Genomic DNA, 21,956 nt, shown 5'->3' with positions numbered 1-21,956 from the left:
ACCTGCCAAACAAGACAATGTAACAGGGGAAAATTCCATAAAATATGACATTTTTGACGAGAGAGAACAATGCTGTCATTTGGTTTTTTCCCCGCAATTTCAAGCGATATTTATCATTGAGTCAGATGGAGCAAAATAGTCTGTGTCAAACTGCGTCTCTGAGTGTCTAAATTTTCCATCTGACTGCTTCGAAACCCACACAGACTAAAATACAACAAATTTTCATCTCAAGAAATAATCATTTTCTCAAAATATTTGCCCGAAAACTCTGAGTTGTTTCCAAAATATGTGGATAAAATCCATACTCTCCCCCACTCTGGTGACATTACTAACTACAGGTGGTCATAAAACTGCTGCGTCATTCACACCCAGGATTGTGCAATACCACGATATTCCTTGTTTATGAGCTAACCTCATCATCATGTACTACATAAACAAGCTAGCATGCTAATGTGTGCTTTGTAGACTAGCTAACATGCTAATATGCGGTTTGAGGACTAGCTAACATGCAGTTTATGGACTAGCTAACATGCTAATGTGTGCTTTGTGGACTAGTGACCTAGCTAATATGCTGTCATGTATACATAAACTGGCTAACATGCTAATTTGTGCTTTGTGGACTAGCTAACATGCTAATCTGTGCTTTGTGAACTAGTGACCTAGCTAATATGCTGTCATGTGCTACATAAACTGGCTAACATGCTAATTTGTGCTTTGTAGACTAGCTAACATGCTAATGCGCACTCTGTGGACTAGCTAACATGCTAACATGCACTTTGTGGTCTAGCTAACATGTGGTTAGTAGAAGAGCAAGCATGCCAACAAAGAGTTTGTGGCTTGCTAACATGCCAAAGCCCCAAACTCTTTCAAAATAAAAGTCCTTGTTACTTATATTGACACTGTAAACCTTCAAATAGGGCTTTTCCACTAAAAAGAACCAGGACCTAGTTTGGGGCCGGTGCCAGGGCCAGTTCTAAATGAGCACCATCAAAGAACCGGTTCTTTTTCCACTGTTAACGAAGCCAAGCGAGAGCTACGTCATTTCGTCACTCCAAAACGTGATACGTCAATGATTTCACCAATTTTGCACTGCCAGCACTCATACAGGTACAAGGAGATGGACTGTATTCATCGGTTTCGTCCGGGTCGCTCCATCTAGTTTGGCCAGAACCTCAGATGCACCAAAGAGCCAGAAAACATTACGTCTCTTCGTATCTCTATTGGTGTTTTTTCACGTCCGTCTTGCTTTAGTCCAGAGCCCCGGAGTGGCCATTGAGGGGGGAAAAAATAATGCCTGTATGAGTTTGGGGCTTATTTTTTAACATTTGGGCATTACATTGTGAATTTCTGCTCCTTTCACTTTATTTCTGGATGTGTCTGAATCAAATGCTTCAACATCGGAGAAGAATGGAGGTGTAAAATGATAGAACGAAGCTCTAAAACTGTTTCCAAAGGCAACCTACGTAAACACACTGATTAAAGTTCTTTCACATGAAGCGCCGTTAAAAGGCTCATTTTATGCCTATAAAATCCAAGCTTTCATTTACACTAGTATGTAGTTTGTGTTTTAGTTGCTGATGAACCAAAACTATTATAAAGAAGTTCTGTGGGTTAGTAAATAATATTGGTGCGTCTCACAGCGGAGCGCAATGCAGCCGCACACTGCATTGCGCAGCAGCTGAAGCCCCTTAGCCTGCGGTCATAACGCGACCCAAGACTTAGACGTGACGTTAGTTATAATAATGTTACGAAAAGTGTGAAAAAAAACCCGACAATGACAAACTGCGTCTAAATTATATCCGACGCAGCTGACTGACAACGGAGGAGCATGCCAGAGCTCTCAAATGTGGATTAAATAATTCCGTTCCCTCGTATTATTAACTTCAGGGAGCGACCTATTATATCGTTCCCACGCGTTATTTTTTATTCTTTTCTCTATAACCGCTCTGGGGCTCCGTGTTCGCTGTAGTTTTCAGAAAGCCGGTTCAACCGTTCTTCCGCCTTGTAGATAGCGATAACTCCAGCGATAACTCCGCCCCCACCTGATGACGTATCGGGCCCCGGTCTGGCTCCTCTTTGGCCCAGCAACGAAGTGGGGCCAGCGTAGCACCAGTTTAGCCCCTGTTTGGCCAGGGCTTTGGCAGTGGAAAGACAAAGAACTGGTGCTCAGTCTGGCCCTGGCTCCAAACTGGCACCTGGTTCTTTCCGGTGGAAAAGCCCCCAAAGTGGATATTAAGTGTTTAGCTGGCTAGGGGTGACGGGGCTTTCAAAATAAACCCCCCAATTTTTACAAGATAAAAGTCCTTGTTTATTAAAAATGACATCACAACCCTAAGAAATATATATTTAAGGATTAGCTACTTTAGAGGTTATTTGACTTTCAATACTGATGCTTTTTAATGCTATTGCTAGGCTAGTTAGTTTAGCAGATTAGCATGTGAGAAAAGACCAGATTCCAGGTCAGGGATACCTGGGGAGTAACTTATAGGTAGATAACAGCTACTAGCCTTGCATGCTGACAAAGTTTGTTCAATTGAGCTGATATTTGGGGGATGGCCTAAAGGGAGGCTAGGGTTACGGATCAGTAGCTAATTAGCCAGGTACCGCCCACTTTTGACCCCACCCTGGGGTTAGGGTTACAGGACCAAGCCTAGCTGAAAATGGCTTGCTTTGCTTTATCTCAACACCACCCCCATTATTCACGCCCACCATAGTAGATCCTTTTTTCTGGAAACCAGAAAAATTAGGGTTAGGGTTGGGGTAAAGTGGTGGCCTATATGCCACGAGGTACATTATAGTTTAGTTGGTTTTCAAAATACCCCCCCCCCCCACACACACACACACACACACACATTTTTCCAAATAAAAGTCCTTTTTTGTTAAAACCTTCAACATTTATATTTGATCAATATTTAAATGGGCCAGAGGCCATGATTGGGCCAACCCCGACGGGCCAGAGGCCAGAGTGCGAGGTCCCGATCAAAGATGCTTGCAGCTTTAATTTTTCTTAAATCTGATTTTTGATTTTGATATTTCAATCTAAAACATCTCAAAGTTAGATGGGAAAGCCTTAATTTTGTCCAAATCTTCATGTGACATTAAAAAGTGCCTCATTTGAAAGTATCTAAACAAATCTTTGTGCCCAATGCTGTATTGGATCTGCAGTTGTGAGAAGGCCCTGAGGGCCGCTCATCCAAACAGCTAATTCACTCTGGTCAGACCCTTCTCCGCCCGCCTGGGGCGATGGTGGCTCGGCGGTAGAGTCGGTCGTCCAATAACTGTAGGGTTGGCGGTTCGAATCCTACTCTATCAAACAGTCATTGTCGTTGTGTCCTTGGGCAAGGCACTTTACCCACATTGCCTCGTATGAATGGTGCATGAATGTTGGTGGTGGTCGGATGGGCCGTTGGCGCAAAATGGCAGCCACGCCTCTGTCAGCATGCCCCAGGGCAGCTGTGGCTACAACGTAGCTTACCATCACTGTTGGGACTGGTGTGAATGAATAATGGTCTCTGTACGCGCTCTGAGTCAGTGCAAAAAAAGCGCTATATAAATCCAAGCCATTATTATTATTATTGTTATTATTACTTAACAAAACCTGTCATCTTAAACAGGCAAGAAGTCATGAACATAAGCCAGATTTGTTGTCCTACCTGTAGACAGTGGACAATTCAATGGTTTCCTAATCTTTTCCCCAACCTTTAAAGTAGGGCTGTGCGACATTGGCAAAAAACAAAATGAAAAAAAGCTATCTCGATAATTTTTTTAAATATCCCAATAACAATATTCTGACGCTATCTTATGAAATGTGATTTCTTCACAAAAAAAAGTGACAATTCTTCTTGCTTACCAGGACATACATTTATGGATGGACGCAAAGTTTCCCTTGTTTGTCATGGGGGTGCCTCTTACATTGTCGTATTCATACCACAGATTTACTTAAATCTTCTACTCCTTTCTGTTTTAGTTCCAGTCTTCTGCCTCCTCTGCTTCACCTCTTTCCAGCTAAAAACACTGGGAATGAAGCTAGAATGTATTCGTGAGCCTGAAAGGTTTTGAAGGATATGATACTTGGCCTGGGCGATTATATGATCGTGATTAATGATCGTGAGAAATTTCAGGTTGATTACGGTGATCAGCTGTGACATATTTACTCGATCACATGTGGTGGAAATGTGTGTGGTTGCAAGACACATATAATCCAGTAGGTGGCGGTAATGCAAAGAAGAAGAAGGGGGCCATGTATTTGACAACAGCCAATCAGAGTCAACCTTTTCCTGCTCCACTTCCGCTTGTGAGTTGCCGGAGATGTAAACAGAATGAGCGAACGTGGAGATAGACGGGGAGCTGAGAGCAGCGAAACAGATGTCAGCCATGACTTGGACTTATCCTCCGAAGATGAGGCTATTGTTGAAAACAAAAGTTACTCGTCGGTTGTGTGGCGGTGGTTTGGGCATCTCCAAAATGACGTGGAGCAAATTAAGCCGATGTGCAAGATATGTCGGCGGTCAGTGCCCTCAAAAACCGGCAACACAACAAATTTGTTGAATCATTTGAAGAAGTATCACCCAAGTGATTATATGGAAAGCATGAAAATGCAAGCGGTGTCTGCACAGCCTGCCACTGCTGCTAGCACATGTAGCATTAGCAGTTCAGCCATGAGTGGTGCAGCCACTGAACCAAAGCAGCAATCAATCATGCAATTTGTTTATTTGGGGTCTTGTATACCTGCAAAAACACTCCGGACTGTAAACTAGTTCCTGTGTTATTTAATATTTTCTACCTTTGTTATACTGTCGAGTAATTTAAAAAGAAAATATCTATTTTTAATTTGCTTTGTTATTTATTCGTATGTTAATAAAATGTTGAAGTGATCTCTAGTTTCTTTAGTTTTCAGTACAGATGCTTCAAAACTGGCAGTTATCGTGATAATAATCGAGATTGGACGATATGAAAAAATAAATCGGGATAATTTTTTTTGCCATATTGTCCAGCCCTACATGATACTGTTTGTGATATTAACACTTAGTCTGAATATTATCCAATTTTACCCCAAATTGACACATCAAATGCTGTCTGTCTCTACTTCTCTCTTTGCATTATCTGAACTATATACATTGCTGGGATTTTGTTCTCTTTGTCCTTCTTTTTATCCCCCTGATCTAATTTCTCTGCTCAATCTCTTTGGAAAAAACCCCAAACAATTGAAAACTATTTGACCGGTTACATTTTTTTCGCTCCCGCTATTTCCGTCTGTATCATTACTGTTTTGAGCGCTTCTGTTTCTCCATTTCTGTCTTTTCGACCTTGTTGGGACAAAGTCATGGTATTGTTGTCATTATGTGCTGCTTGATGTTGACTTTTAGTGACACAGACATTGTGTTTCTATGCACTGCGCTCCGTGGCACGGAGGCTGTTTAAAACAGGATTTTTCTTTAAAAAAAGAATAGAAACGGAAAGAAAACCACACCTGCAGATGTTGTCAAATCTGAAACCCATCCCCGATTAATTGCGGATCTATGGACAGTTTTATACAGCGCAAAAGGTGAACTCGCTGGGAAGAAGTTAGTGCAGCAAGTGGACTTCGCTTTTGCCCACACACACTGGGGAAATTCTTTCGCAACGCAGCAACAACAGCAGTGTTTCCAGCTGTAACACAACGCAAATGACTGGGGCTATTTTCAGGGAGTATAGCGTGGAGTAAGGACTGAGCTTCACGGAGGTGTGAATCGACTGCTACAGCGGAGGAGCGAGCTGTTCATTGTTTTGATGCCGCGATCAATGCCGTTCTCCTCGGCGAGCTCGCGTTTTATAACTGTGACATCTGGCGACAGAGCGACCGCCTCGCTGTACAACTGCTTTGCAAACATCCACATTGCTGTGTTGCTTTGCTGCTTTGCGGTGTTTTGAGCGTAAAATCCGATTAAACAGCGACATTTCATCATGAAAAGTTTGATAGCCGCAGTGCTACTTCCCTAGCCTGCTCGCTGGCTGCAAACTGGGGCCTGGGGCCCTGTGCCCTTTATCCTTCTCCCGTGGGCTCCTCTTTCCTGGGGGGGATTCCTCTCTGCATTCTCCATCTGGTGCTTTCTGGGCGGGGGCGTGGCTCTCTGGGGTGGTTCGCTGGGGCCTCCCAGGGCCTGGGGGGCTGCCGTCCCCCTGGGTGTCGCTACAGGCCACCCCCACAACAGTTCCGGCCACACCCAGTGGACAAACCACACACACACACACACACACGCACGCACGCACGCACGCACGCACGCACACACACACACACACACACACACACGTGCACACACACTTCCACTCCTCACGAAAGGTGCTTCTGAAGTTGCTTGTTCTCTGTCATCATTTGCTCAAACACTCAAAGTCATGTTCCTCTTTTGTTGTTGCCTCTTTGTTAATTCATATTCCTGCTTCATGTTTATGTCTAGATAGAGCTGCTCAGGCTGGTTTATCTAAGAAATCATTTTACTGTCTAGATAGAGCTGCTGAGGCTGGTTAATCTAAGAAATCATCTTACTGTCTAGACAGAGCTGCTCAGGCTGGTTTAATCTAGAAAATCACTTTACTGTCTAGACAGAGCTGCTCAGGCTAGTTTAATCTGGGAAATCATCTTACTGTCTAGATAGAGCTGCTCAGGCTGGTTAATCTAGGAAATCATCTTGCTGTCTAAATAGAGCTGCTCAGGCTGGTTTAATCTAATAACAGTTGGAAAGTGTTTTGATCAGTGTGATAACTGCAAATAATATATGTAGCACAACAAGGGTATTGTATGTTATCCCCGCCCCCCTCCCCCTCAACTTCTCTTCTCTTCTCTCTCTTTTCTTCTCTCTCTCTTTGTGCGTTCCCCCCCGGTCGTGTACGGCAGCCATGCCAACTTCTAATAAAGGCAGCAACAGGAGGAGGCTCCAGGTCTCTCCCTGTTGCAAGAGCAAAAACTGTTGTGTTGTGACAAGGGCAAAAAAACTAAAAAAAAACAAAAAAAAAAAAAAACGTGGAATGGATTTCCTGACTCATTACTCCACGTCTCATTGAGACCCGCCTCCCTTCGGGAAATCCAGTACACATTTTGCAGCCAGCGAGCAGAGCAGCGGCAGGGAAACACTTGTGGAGTCATTTCAGCAACAGTGAAGCACAGACGAGGCTCATGGATCAGAAATCTCTGCAGGTTGGATTGGAAATTTCCGATCCCTGAATTATGTTGAAATTGGAACCCGATCCCGGATCGGATTGGCCCCATCCCTAAAAACCACTAGCCTGTTCGGGCAAGGTGGACAGATGATTCACTTGCCCGAGCAAAGCTTTTACTAGCCCCGAACGTTCAGACAGATGTTGATCCCTGATCTTGGCTTTCGTGAACACACCAATCCACTATTCTTGCTGTTGAAAACATTAAAAATCATTGACCTTGTGAAGTTTTAAACCATTCAATTACTATAAATGGCAAAGAATCACTTACTGCTGGGTAACATCCTGAAACTGTTTCACGAAAGAGAAGAAGGTTACAACGTAAGGTGACATTTACAGTTTCAAATTCATAACCATCTTGAAATGCTTCTCTATCACTGAGTTTTAAACTCTTGAACAAAAAAAGTAGAAATCAAACAATTGCCAATTTGATTCCAATTAAAAATACATATAAAGATCAGATTCTAGCATGTATAGACTTTTGTCACAGCAACGAGGGTTTGGGTGCTTATGGTGTCACATAGATTGATTGCTGATTGCTTGATAATTTTTTTTATTGTATGCAGTACAAGTGTCACTGTAGATACGCGGGTGTTGAAGTTAAATTGAGATAATAAAAAAATATATTGTACAACTAAAAAGAGAAAATGACAATGCAAAGTGGTAAGATTGAATAAGTCTGGTAAACCGACTTCAACTTATTTCATACCTTCAACTGTATGAAATAAGTTGAAGTCGGTTTTCAATCGCTTCAGTCGCTTTTTTCAATTTGAGAGATGGCCTGTTTGCACGGTTAGGTGAATGTACTTTGTGTATGTGTTCAATGAAATATCTGTCTGATCGTAATTGCAATAGATGAATGGTTAAATAATGTCACACAATTGGTCATACTATCGGTTCTCATTTGCTTGTGCACTGACTGTGTGCTGATAGGCTATACCTGGAAAATTTTCAGTAGATTTCTCTTGTAGCTGTGCCAGATGGGGGCCAATTATTGCATTGCAATCCACGACTTTGTCTCGTGGATTGTCTTTGGCTCGTTTTTATAGATCAGGAGAACCACTTTAGCCAATGCAGCATGTCAGCAGTGTTGTTTTTGCAGCCATTCTAGTTTTAGTCGTAGTTATAGTCTTTTGGACAAAAATGCTTATTGGTTTTAGTCACGCTTTAGTCATTTCTATATGTGATAATTTTAGTCCAGTTTTAGTAGACAAAACCTCAAAAAAGTTTTAGTGTAGTTTTAGTCCGTTTCAGCAAGAAAAATTAAAAATTGTCTCAACAAATTAATTTACCGTGCATCTGGAAAGTATTCACAGCGCTACACTTTTTCCACATTTTATGTTGCAGCTTTACTCCAAAATGAATTGAATTCATTTTTTTCTTCAAAATTCTACATGCAACACTCCTTAGAAGAGAGACAGAGCCTCTCCTTCATTCCTCTTTTATGCTTATTAGTGTGTGAATTGACCTTGATATGAAGCCTCCTTTGAGCCAAAAAATTATTTAACAGTAGTAGCTGCAGAGCCAAGATGGGAAAAATGTATTAATTGAGAATTTAGCAGTGGGGAGGTGCTCACATATAATTGGATGTAGGGGAAACGCCACTCATTCATAACACTTTGGCTTTCCGGCTATTTGTCTGTAGGTCTGTAAGTTCATGTCAGCTTAACGTGATAAAACTCTGCTCTGATAGTCTAAATTCAGCTTTTTGTGCAGTTCACTCTCTCGCTGCCAGCTGTGTGAAACTGCTCTGACAACATCATGGTATAGTGCGAGGATGCACTCGGTTTTCTGCCTCTGAACTGTATTTGTTAAAGTTTATTTTATCAGTCCGGTATTGAGTGCAACAGCTAGATAGTCTGCTGTATGGCTTTAGGGAAAATACGTTTTCTAGAGCATTTACATAAAAGTTTCCATTTAGGTGTTATGGTGTGGACAGACACTGAGATATATGGTGTCATGTTAACTGATGACCACATGCAGCTGTTGGGATTCCTTCATAACTAATTTGTGAACTTCTTTTTATTTGTGCCTGCCTCTTTCAGAGTAACTAGTCCCGCATCGTTTGGAGCACGTACACAAAAAGCACATCAAAACGTGCAGAATATTCAGGAATAATGTGCTATGACTTTTATAAGCGCCACGAAATACGTAAAAAACAATGAAAAATGTCTCAATCAAAGCGGATGGGAACAAACTTTTTTTTTTTACTTTTTCGACGCCAGATTACGTCACAATATTTTCAGCTAGAGACTTGGTTCAAGTTTTGAAACATTGCCGCTCTTGTCTTCTATTCAGACGTGAAAACATATTTTTCTCATCTCTGCCCAATTTTTATCTGTGAGCCTTCAAGTTTGATAAAGTTTTCAGCCGTTTTTGGAGTTTATCATGGGTGTGTATTGGAAAAGTTAGAGTGGGGAGATTTTCATTACAGTGGGAGAAGGTGTCAATTTTCCCCCAAAAAACTGTCTCTATCTTGTCGCCACGGCCACATTTCTTCCTCTTTCTCATCATATTATACATGAAAACGTAGCTACAGGCCTTGTGCTTCTAACAAGGGGCCCCTTTTGTCTGGGAAATAAATGGTTGTCTCAAAAAAAGACTTAATTCGCAGCAAGTGCGCAATTTCCTCCCATCCACTCCAATGTATTTTGTTGAGAATATTCTTGCTCAAACCTAAAATTTGAGACATTTGTCTCAACTCCTCATGGGGAGACGGGACGTTTTTAAAACATGAGAAGCTCCTCTCATGTCCTTCAACGCTGACGATGAAGAAATTTTTCAACCAAGTGTCACGGTTCTCGAACTCTAATCAATTGTTCAGGAGGTGTGTATCACATTTGGTGACTGTATGTGAGCCAGCCTCTGCAACTCAATGACAAGTGCTGAGCCAGTGTCAGGAGCTCCGTCTCCATGGCAACAGACACAGCTGCACCTAAACAGGCAGCCAACACACACTGCTGCACCTAATCTGCCTGGTAACACACACTGCTCCTTTGAAGTAGACATGTGATGTCGTGGTTTACCAGCCAGTGCACACGCACACGTACACACACACACACACACACACACACACACACACACACACACACACACACACACACACACACACACACACACACACAGTCGTGTTAGGTGGCATGCTTTTTAATGTTAATGCTATGCTATTTAGCTTAGCTGATTAGCATGTGAGATAAGACCAGGGGTATGTCCAAAAATTCTGTCCTATCTCGTTATCTATGGACTTTACCTTATCCAGTGTTGCCAGATTGGGCGGTTTTCATCAGGCGGGGAAAAATTATATTGGGCTAGTGATTAAAATTTGGGCTGCTTTTGTCCACATTTGGTGAGTTTTTAATATTGTGAAAACAGCTCTCTCTCTCTCTCTCTCTCTCTCTCTCTCTCTCTCTCTCTCTCTCTCTCTTTAATTAAATAGCCTAAATAAATAAATACTTGAATATAGCTTAAATGATTTGATTCATCCACATATTAGCCAGCTGATCTGGCTTCCAGTGACTGTAAATAGTTCTTCAAGTTCTCGACATTGTTGAAGTTAATGGAAAGACGCTGATTCTGCGTGAAGGTAAGATGACATTTATGTCATATTAGCTTATTTGCACTGGGACTGATTTTGGTAACTGTAGCCCACTTATTCTATGGCATAACTTTGCTCGTTGAATTAAAAACTCAATCAGCTGCTGTGCAGCCAGGTCGTTGTGCGTCTTTCAGCACCACAGGTGTGGAAAGCGGCGAGGAGAAAAAAAAAGAGAAGGTAGAGAGGGAGGGAGGGAGATGCGCTCTGTATGTGCGTAATTTAGTTTTGTTTTAAATTGTTTTGCATGTAGTCGAAGTAAATAACGAAATATATGAGGCCTGCACGGCTTAAAAGTGCACATTTTTACGTGCAGTTGGCGTTATTACTAATCAGGGCCTGGCGCTACGATGCCACAGTTTCATTTTGCAATTTGTGTAGCCTATGGTTTATTTACTGTGCTCTTCTTGGTTGCAATTTGCAAGAACTCATTTATCTATCATTTATATGTGGTTATTTGATACAGATATGAAGCTCTGGATGTGTTTTCTTTTGCATGTGGTATGATTTTGCGGGTCTGCACGGGTGTCTGGCAACTTTGTGGTTTGAGCTGGTTTTTATTGGAATGGGCGGGTTCTAAGACGTGATTTGGCTGGAAACTCAATCTGATCTGGCAACACTGATTAAGGAAAGGTGTTAGAGGGTTTCCTAAAGGAGTTAGTGAAAGGCGATCATGGTGGTGTGGCAGTCGGACCGCACTTTCACTTAGTGACGTCATAGAAATGCGAATGCCGCACAAGTTAGTGACGTCCGCCATGGTGGGCAAAGAACTACAAGTTTCCGAAAAAGGACTACAAAAAGCGCATTTGGGTTTTATATGATTTAAAGCTGTTCAAGGCAGATTATTACGTTGGTAACTTACATGATCTGCTCCCTTTTTCCGACATCTTGAGTTTCCCTGAATGTTCGAATGAGCGGGTCCCTTTAAATGTTGTCGCCGCAAGGAATTGTCGGGGAGCATGAGCTCGCCATGTGGTTCCATGTGGTTCCTATGCTAAAGGAGGCTCTAAAGGAAGCAGCGAGCCTCCTTTTGTTTGCTTATTGAGAATTCGGTCCTTATCATGGCCGCTCCACAAAACACTTACGGGGTTAAGGAAAAGTCGATAAATAAGGAGATAGGAGGGACCTTTCGGACATACCCCAGATTCCAGTTCAGGGGCCCCTGGGGAGTAACCTGTGTGATTTTCAGGTAAATAGCAGGTGTTAGCCTAGCATGCTAGTTGGCATGCTAACAAAGTTTGCTCAAGTAAACTGATATTTGGGGGGTGGCCTAATGGGGGGGACTAGGGTCACGGATCACTAGCTAATTCACTAGGTCCCGCCCACTTTTGACCCCACCCTAGGGTTAGTTGGGGGTATCTGTCAGCAGCAGGAGGCAGGCACAACAAAATTTCCTCTGGAAGTCTAACTATTATTTAAATCTGGAATGGCTGTTTTGGAAAAGTATTTCCATCCAGGCAGCTCGTCTTATTTGGGACTAATTGGCTCGGTGCACTGCTACTTTTCTTCAATTTCACTTCTGGCGGTTGGTATAGCTCGGTTGGTAGAGCAGTTGATTCTCAGTCGGAAGGTTCAATTCCCATCCCTGCCTGTCTACACGTCGAAGTGTCCTTGGGCCAGACACTGAATGTGACTAAATATGTAAAGCGCTTTGGGGCTGCTCACACAGCTGTAAGGCACTATATAAGTGAAATCCATTTACCATTCTGAGCGGTCACCTGTCCAAACTTTATTAACTGTCATTTCATGTAAGAACAGTTTAGAGAAGCATAATGCTTACTTACAGTTTTTATAGCATTAAATTAAAAAGTCAACCATACGCAAGTGCTGGACAAACACTCGTTATTTAGGTATAAAGCCAATATGTGCAGCAGATTATTAACATTTTTCATAATGATGTAATAAAACTGATACCGTTGCTATATTTAGATATCGTGGGATACCTTATTGCTGTTTTACCGCCCAGCCCTAATACAGGCCAAATTTTAGGTCTCTTGGATTGACCCTGAGGAAGGGTTTAACACGGGTATTTCACAGTTGACGCCAAATAAAAGACTTCCTGTTGGGCTTAAAGTATAGGTGTCGGTGACATTTTTGTGTCCTGATGTGCTTCATATCCCTACCAATCTCAAGGACTATGTGACAAGGTTTGGGGCCATGGTATGTGAAAATAAAGTGCCTTTAACTTAAAAAAGTTCACGCATAACGCAAAATGACTGACTTCATGTTGGGTTTAGAGTATGGGTGTCACTGACACAGTTACCTGCTTCACTCATCCACCCTCCCAATCAAACTCTCTAACAATATCTATGAAAGGTTGGTCAGAATGCCCCAACTTGAGCATCAAGTGAGAAAAGAACATAGGGAAAGAATAATTATTTGCGTTCCAATGGAGTCTTGTCCAGCTCTGCTCGGGCTCGTATCCTAAATACAGTCATTATGGCATTGAAAAGAAATTTACGTTTTGTTGGAAAATAGGGGTATTGCACTATGGGAACCTCTGACACGCAGCCTACGCTGCTTCTTAATGGGATTTCGAGATATTACCTTTACTTTTATACTTTAAGTTGACACTTAAACTTCTCCAAAAGTATTTTTAAGATCCAGCATCTATACTTCTACTCAAGCAGTGAATGTGAATTCTTTTGACACCTGTGAGTGAGTGAGTGAGTGAGTGAGTGAGTGAGTGAGTGAGTGAGTGAGTGAGTGAGTGAGTGAGTGAGTGTCTTGCTGTATCATGGGTCTGTTGTGAATGATCTATTGGTCTATTGTAAACTGTCCTGACCTGTGCAGAAATGTGATATCCTTCAGTGGAAATGAGGTGTATTATCAGTGTTCTTCACAATGTGTGCTTCCTGTCTGTTCACAGGTGATGTGTCTCCCATCAGTATGTCCCCTATCAGCCAGTCACAGTTCATTCCTCTGGGAGAGGTTTTGCTGTTGGCTATCTCTGCTATGAACTCCGCCCACAAACCTGTCACTCAGGAAGCTCTGACTGAACACTTGCAGACATGTTTTCCAGGTAAGACTGACATTGTTTTATAAACTCTGAACTTCGTTCGTTTCCAGTGATTTTCATTTGGATTGATGTCAAGCGGTCAGCTGGGCCATTGTAGCAGTGAAAGTTCCTCAGAGTAACTATAAATGCTAAATTATTAAGCAGTTACAAACTGTCGTAAAATCTCTGTCATGGGTTTGTCTGAAGCCATCATGAACAATCTGACTTTCTGTGGAGATGGTCACTCACATCATTTTTGTTTTTTATCGCTACAAAAAACTATTTTCTTATTTTAATACTGTTTTGATATTGTTCATGAAATCTTTTTTATGTTTCCTGTGGTTTCAGTCGTCATCAAGGTAATTTAGACGAAAGAGGTAGAAGTACAAATATTTCTATGAGTAAGCACATTGGTGAGCAAATATGCTTTTAACAGCTTAGGGATTTCTTACCTGATATGAATCAGTGATGCTGTGTTTTGGCCATTTGGCTATTGATAATGATTAATAATTATCAAAGATAATTATTCTTTTTTTTTTTTTTTTAAATGGAGTCTGATCTGCATCAGATACCTTGGGGGCACCACCTGTTTAACAGGAAATGAAAGCCAACTTGGTAATATCAGTCTCATAAGATATACTAAACAATTAATTTGGAATTTGAATTAATGGTAATTGAATAACAGTCACCAAAATTAATAGTAAAGCCTTAAGGATTTTGGAGTTTTTGACACATGTGCGCATTATTATGACAGCAAGTATGGTTTCAAAAATTATATTTACTAACAAAGAAAACACTGTGTGTGTATGTATGTGTGTGTGCGTGCGTGCGTGCGTGCGTGATGCAGAGAGAAAGGTGGGAGTGTGGAATAATGTACAATCATGGACAGGCTCCCATCCAGTACCAACTGGCAGTCAATGACCTGGCCCCAACCTTCAGGGGGAAATCACTGGATCTAAATATCCAAAAGACAAAGGAGCTGTGCTGTGTGTGCCGGGACAGAGCAGCAATTACATCTCAGCTTTTTAATCCTCTGATTGATGATGAACAGGTTGAACAGGTGGACTGTTTTAAGTATCTCAGGACACAGATAGACACCCGACTGTCCTTCCAAACACACTCTGACACCATTTACAGTAAAGCGCTCTAGCGTCTCCATCTCAGGAAACTAAAGCACTTCAACATCAGTAAAAAGATTCTAACAATGGTTTACTGGTCGCTCATAGAATCTATTCTGACCTTCAACATCACATCTTGGTACAACTTCCTCACCAGCAAACAGAAAATAAAACTATGCGGCATCACCGACCAAGCCAGCAAAATAATTTGCTCAACACAAACTCCACTGTCTCACCTGTATGTCATCAGGAAAGCCATCCTTGTCACAGAGGAACCCTCCCACCCCCTTCATCACTCATTCACCCTCCTCCCATCAGGCAGAAGATTCAAAGTCCCACAGGCCAGAAAAACAACATACAAAAAATAATTCATTCCATCTGCAGTCACAGCCCTCAACAGCAGAGGAAACATAATTCCAAGAACTGAACAACTTCCAGCTGGTCCTTTCCCTTCTCGGTTATTTTAAGTAATAATGTTGTTGTATATTGTCTTTTATTGGTATTATTATGAGTAGGGCTGCAACAACGAATCGATAAAATCGATAAAATTCGATTATTAAAAGTGTTGGCAACGAATTTCATTATCGATTCGTTGTCTTGCGCGATTTATGCATCATTCGGCACGTTGCGGAGCCGTTTACGTCACCTTCGGAGCTTTATCAATGCTGGCTGACTGAAAAAGAGTTTAAAAAAAGGACCTCAGCCTGCAGAGCGAGTTGAACGGAGCGAGGCAGAGGCGGTATAGTAGAACCAGTAAGGAGCGGACCTGGTAAGAGCGACATGCTGTACTGGACACGTCACTGTGCACAGACACATATTTAACTGTTAACACGCCTTAATGAGGACAACCTGCCTGATGAGGACAACGGACAGGTTTTCCTGGTAAATTTCAAGCTTAGCGACACTAAAACCAGCCAAAATACTTGGGCTGGGCCGGATTATTGGAATATTTATGCCGCGGGTGATGCGCGTAATGTAACGATCCCAAAAATCCCCTTAGAGGGACGAGTTTGACGTCACACATACTTAAGTTTCACTTTCAGTTAACAGCAGAGAACATAAGGCCCGTGGGCCAAAACCGACCAAGAGGCCCCAATCTGGTCCCACCAAGCAAGGAGGTCATATAGAAATCCTATACAAGGATTTTTTTTTAACATTTCACTCTATTTTGCAACAGAATGTTTCATTAAAATTGACTTTATGTTAAGATTGTAGTCATTTTCAGTAATAAGTGTTTGATCTTACAAAAATATAGACGATTTCACTGTGACCACAACAAAGAAAAACTTTGAAGTGTAAATTTAAAGGTTATTTTAGCAATATTTTATCAGTCTGGTCCACTCAAGATGAAAGTGTACTGTATGTGGTACCTGAAGTAAATTAAATCTTAATATTTATTTTGTATACATCTTATATAGATGTGCATGTGTGTATACTGCATATATATATATATATATATATATATATATAGTTGGGATTTATGGTTGTTAATAGCATTAAATTACTGTAAGTAATAGATTACTGAAAGTAATAAATCACCGGAAGTAATTTATGAAAAATTGTAGTAATTGAGTAAGGTTACTTGAGGAAGATATTAAAGATCAATAAATTATCAAAAATAATTTATTGATGAAAATTTTTTAATTTTAATAAATTCGTTATTTATCTATTAATAATGAAAAGGGGGCACCACCAGATAAACTGGAAATAGCTAATTACCAAAATATCAGTCTATTTGGAAACGTCATCGAACACGGAGAGATAATCTACTAAACAGCAACTATATTTCCCTGAACGGTTCAACTCTGGCTTGGTAACTGCTCAGGTTGTCTAAGGAGACAGCGTTAGATTTCTGATGGTGGCAGGGTTAGTACATGCACCTCATGGGATCTGAGCACGCTGTGACTAAACCCTACTGATAAAAATCTCTTATGCTCCTGGGTTGGAGGTTCTCCCCCCTCACTAGGGGAGGAGTTAACTTTACTCCGAGGGAGTAAATGGATTGAGTGGCTCTGCTGTGCAGGCCGAACAACACTGCCCTCTTCTGGTTGGTCCAGATGGTGCAGTGAAAGGTCGTTTCTCTACCAGTCATTCATTTGACGGGAGTGAAACCTGTGGAGTGGTGCACGGTGGACCGAATGGTCACCAGCACCCGTTGGAGGTTCACCTCTCCATCTGTACCAAAATACTGTTGCCATACCGGAGTATGTGGGTGGTGCTGTGGTTGACCTGGTCAAACTGGGAAGATGACTGGGAGTGTTTTGGTAAATGGAGGTTGGCCTCCATTACCAAAATGTCGTACAGAGCAGCCATGACACTGGATGGGACATGAGTGCCTCTGTCTGAGTCAACGGAAGGTGGGAGGCGCCAGCCGCTGAACGCTTGGTTCAGAAGGAGGACAGCAGACGTGGTGGCGTCAAGGTAGAGCTGGAAGTCATCGACATAAATGTTAAGCGGGCCCTGACAGACATTTCATCATGATCATGATGACTGGATGGAACAGTTTGAGTCGTGGCGAAGGCTTTCTCACAGTGGGGTACCTGTATCTTTCCGCTGTTAAGCTGTCTGCTAGCGTAAGTCACAACCTTGTCTGTGTCATGTGACTGCGCCTGGGCAGCACTGAGACTATGAGTGGGAAAGTCTGTCTGGAGGAGGAACTCTGTGTCGCGATCTAGGTGGGCCAGACAGGATGCTGAGTCAAAGTTTCTCTTTTGTGAGACAGAACAATGTTTCTGCAGGAGTTTCCCACTCCAAGGGCTTGTTTTCGCTAAGGAGGTCTCTGGGGGGTCCAGCACTCAGTGCACAGTCTCTGGAGGACTGTGAGGAGTGGCTGCAGACCACATGGAGGCTCCTAAGTCCTGACACGTTAGTCGGGGCTCTGAGGCTTTGAATGGCGTGAACTCTCCCTGCTTGGGGTTCACTCCCATCAGTGCCACATATGAGCCCGATGTGTTCAACTCTGGTGCGGCACCCCTGAAATTTGCTGAGAGCAACTTTGGTTCCAGCTACCTGAAGTTGATAAAGGACGTGTCTTGTTTCGGCTAAATGTTCCTCAAAGGTGCAGTGACGCATGAGGAAGTCGTCCATATCAATGAGATTGCCGTGAGCGGCAGTGTTGCTCATCGTTGTGTGGAGAATGATGGTAGACACCGATAGTGGATCTAAGTAGTGGATCTAAGTAGCCGAACTGGCACCGGTTCCAGGCGGACTGGTGATTGCCAGTACCAGCTCACTTGTTCCTTTGAACAAGTGAGCTGGTACTGGTTAGCGGGGTCCAACTTCGTGGCCCAGAACCGCTTTGCCACATATGTAGCGAGAAAAGATATGTACTGGTGTACAAAAGATAGCAGTGCCTTTCGGTCAGTGGGGACGCACACCAGGTGGAGGTCTGTGACCCCCCCCCTTTCGTGCAAGTCCCGCGCGAAGATCGTGTGATAATCGCGGAAGACCTCAATGAATGCATCTCCTCGTTTCTGCGGTGTTAAAGCGTTAGCCTTAGCAGAATGTTGCTCGGTCTTTGACTCGAAACCTGAATAAGGTTCTTCTGGTCCAGACGTGGTCTGTTTACCTGAAGTATCTGTTTTCTTTGGTTGAGTCATCGGAGCGCACACAACCATGTCACCTTCGGTGCTCGGTTTTGTACCATTGAGAACCTGTTCGAGGTTCGCATGGCGAGCGCTGGTGATGGCTTTGGTTGTGAAAATGAGGAGAGCGACAATTTGTCCGGGCAAGTGAAAAGTTGAAAGCACTTGCCCGAGCATCTTTCTGTGGTCCACCGCAACGCGATCACCTGCTAACGTGACAGGTGAGCGAGCCAGCTACGACCGCCCACCTGTGCTTCATCGTCTGCTGACATAAGGGTGACTATGGGCAGCACAGCAACGCTGCATGCAGAGGTTATCTGGTGTCTCAACACAGCAGCAAATCACCATTCAATGAACTCAAATGAAGGTATTGCGGATCTTTTTAAGTCGATGTTTCCTGATTCGGACATTGCTAAGACGTTCACCTGTGGCAAGGACAAAACTAGATACGTCATAAGATTCGGGTTAGCACCATACTTTAAGCAGCAGCTTGTTGACAGCATCAACAAAGCTGGCCTGTTTGTGTTGATGTTGGATGGGTCTTGTAATAAGTTCTTGTTTTCCACCAGTTGGCGTTGAATAACCGTTGTTACTTTTTGTGACCGTTAGTTTAATTCATTCTTTTCAGTTTTATTAATTCTCAGCATACCTCATATCTGTTAAATTGTAAACTACAACTGTTAAAGATGTGTTGGTAACAACAACTTAAAGTGGTGAGGTCTTAATTTCTTTTGAAAGGTTTTTAAAAAAAGTCTTAAAAAGATATTGAAATTAACCTCAGGATTCTTGCATATACCCTGGAACAAAAAGTGACTACATTGGTTTCAGCTGCTGTGTTAGCTGACAAATACTTGTTAATGCCCAAAATGGTCTTTTCTGGTGCGAGAGATTAACCATGTTGTCCCTTCAGATAAATCTGCCTCTGGTGCAAAACCCACTCCACTTAAAGAAGAGAAGGAGACCGATATCAGTGAAGCAGACTGGACTAAAATTTAAAAAAAAATTTATTCATCTTCAATGTGCGCAAGACACTCTCTTATTCAGTTTAAAGTGGTACACCAAGCTCACATTCACAAATCTAAACTGGCAAGAATATACCCTTATATTGAACCAACATGCGACAGGTGTAAATCTGAGGAAGCCACTTTAATACATATGTTTTGACTTTGTCCCAAAATACAGCAATATTGGGAGGGTATTTGTGAAGCACTTTCTTGTGTACTTGGTGTAAATATAACATTGAATACCCTTTTGCTGCTTTTCTACTTTTCAACTCTGTTGGCACGCCGCTTGATCCTCTTGAAATGGAAGGATGTTGCCCCACCTACTGTTCCACACTGGCTGAAAGATGTATTATATTATCTTAAACTGGAGAAAATTAGATTTGTGTTGAGGGGTTCTGAAAATAAATTTTATCAGGTGTGGGGGCCTTTTCTGACTTTTTTTAACCATCCATCGACAAAAGTACAAGAGTGAATCTCCATTCAGTATTCTGGCTGTTTTACTCACTGAAGGTCTATATATATTTGTGTTTTACAGATTGTTTCTTTTATAAGTGACAGTGGGGATAAGGAGTTTGTTTTTGTATGCGGTGGAGGTTTTTTGTCTTTCTACATATCATTCTTCTTCCTTTTCTTTCTTTTTCTCTTTCTTGAAAAATTGTTAATGCTGTTCTTTGGACACTTCTGTTGAAACGTTGATAAACATATTAAACACTAAAGAAGAGAAGGAATGTTTTTACTGCCACAGGCCTGGCCATGTGATTGCTAACTGTTTAGCCGCGAAACGTAAGGAGGCCAGTGAAGCCTCCCAGTCAAAAGCCATAGCACTTACTAATACCCCGGCAGGACTGAGGTCAACAACTGTGAACCTTGTTTCAAACCTTCTGTGTTGGATGGCTTTGTTTCTGTAAATGTACATGACGAAGCAGTCCCGGTGAAAATTTTGAGAGACACGGGATGTTCACAGAAATTAGAAACTCTGAAAATGTATGGGATGTATTTGTGGTAATGTAACAGATTTTCTATCTTTTGGGGATGAGGTGTTACAGCGCACAGGCTGTATGGCCTCACCTCTGCCTCTTTGTTTGTGTTCCGTTTGACAGGAGGAATCCTCACCGGCTTCCTCCTCCGCCTGTTCTCATGTGAAGCCCTCTGATTGGAGGACGAGGGCTGATTGGCTCAGCTCCGCCCACTATCTGAGGCCATTTAACAGCTCCAGCAGACTCCTCATGGCGGCTGAGGCAGGAGGTGTCTGCTCAGTCTGCATCAATAAACTTTGGTGTGTGTTTGGACTAGTTAATGTAATCTTTTAAACTTGGCTCCTCTCCGATATTTGAGGGTTTGAATTTAGTGAAACTTTAGTCAACCTTAACCTTTGTGCAGCAGTTTGGTGAAGGTACCAGCTTTTTTGGTATGTGTTAATTAGGTGTTTTGTTCGTTTCCATTTTGCCATTCTCTTGTTTAGTATATTTGTGTTAATAGAAACTTTAGTTCACAGCCTTCTAGTGAAGAAGCTGCTTTTTAGATTAAATCAATCATTGTATTAGTGTTGTCACGATACCAACACCGCCATGTATTTCGATACTTTCGATACTTTTCCAAATAAAAAGAGAACACAGTTGCGGCCTTGTGGATGTAGCAGCAGCCATTGTTTCCCTTCTGTCTCTCTCTCTCTCTCTCTCTTATTCCTCTTTCGCCAGACTCTTGCTCTTTGCTGCTCCGTTAGTGAGGCACTCGATTTCTTTTTACGGAGTTTCCACGTGTTGTTTGAGTGAGCTACACATGTGCACTCCCACATGGATGCAAACGGCATGTCATTTACGCATGCGCATCCAGTATTCTTTTCAAGATAAAAGCTCGGTTGGGAGAAGATTTTTTTGAAAATATGTTGTTTTGACTTATTTTGAAGTTGTGTCCAGGAATGTTGTTGGTAATTAAGGTCAAGTATGACTTTTCAGGTCCTGTTGGGGACTTTTTTTGTGAAAAGCGACTAGCGACAAATCTAGCAACTTTTTCTTGTGTCATTGGCGACTTTCTAGTGTGTTTGGCGACTCTGACGGGAAAGCACATATCGTTCTGCAGTGACTGTTGTGAGCGAGCAGCGGGTACTGCTGTGTGCCCCTCCTCCATCCCGAAGCATTCGCAGACCTGCGGTCAGTCTGACCGCACTCCCTCCTGCAGTCAGAAAAGAGGAGACTCTCACCACACTGCGTCCGCACTGACAATGAACTGCGCATGCGCAAGGCCGCCGCTGGTTTACTGAGCGGCAAGTAAATATCAATGTTTTTTCAATCACACTAAAACAGCTCCAATAAATCACTGCATCTGACTGTCCTATTTCAATGACAAAAACAAAAACACTGGAAACTCCAGCAGAAAGCTCATTTGTGGTTCTAAACATATTCAGGGCTGGGTTTTTTTATTTACTTTGTCTCTTCCATGATGTTATTTCTCTTTCCTACAGCTTGCCTT

General features: G+C 42.3%; 1 protein-coding gene across 2 annotated transcripts in view; it reads left to right on the top strand.

Moving 5' to 3' along the window:
- Nucleotides 1-21,956, top strand: part of stox2b (storkhead box 2b) — a 126,594-nt gene that overhangs the window by 59,708 nt on the left and 44,930 nt on the right. For both annotated transcript variants that reach the window (XM_080464919.1, XM_080464918.1), the window contains exon 2: nucleotides 13,653-13,805. In XM_080464919.1, coding sequence (XP_080321045.1) covers nucleotides 13,673-13,805 — 133 coding nt within the window. In that variant the 5' untranslated portion in view covers nucleotides 13,653-13,672. The remainder of the gene's footprint in view (nucleotides 1-13,652; nucleotides 13,806-21,956) is intronic.

This window comes from Lipophrys pholis (assembly GCF_963383615.2).
Source record: "Lipophrys pholis genome assembly, chromosome: 6".
Classification (NCBI taxonomy): domain Eukaryota; kingdom Metazoa; phylum Chordata; class Actinopteri; order Blenniiformes; family Blenniidae; genus Lipophrys; species Lipophrys pholis.
This window is presented reverse-complemented; position numbering and strand designations above follow the sequence as displayed.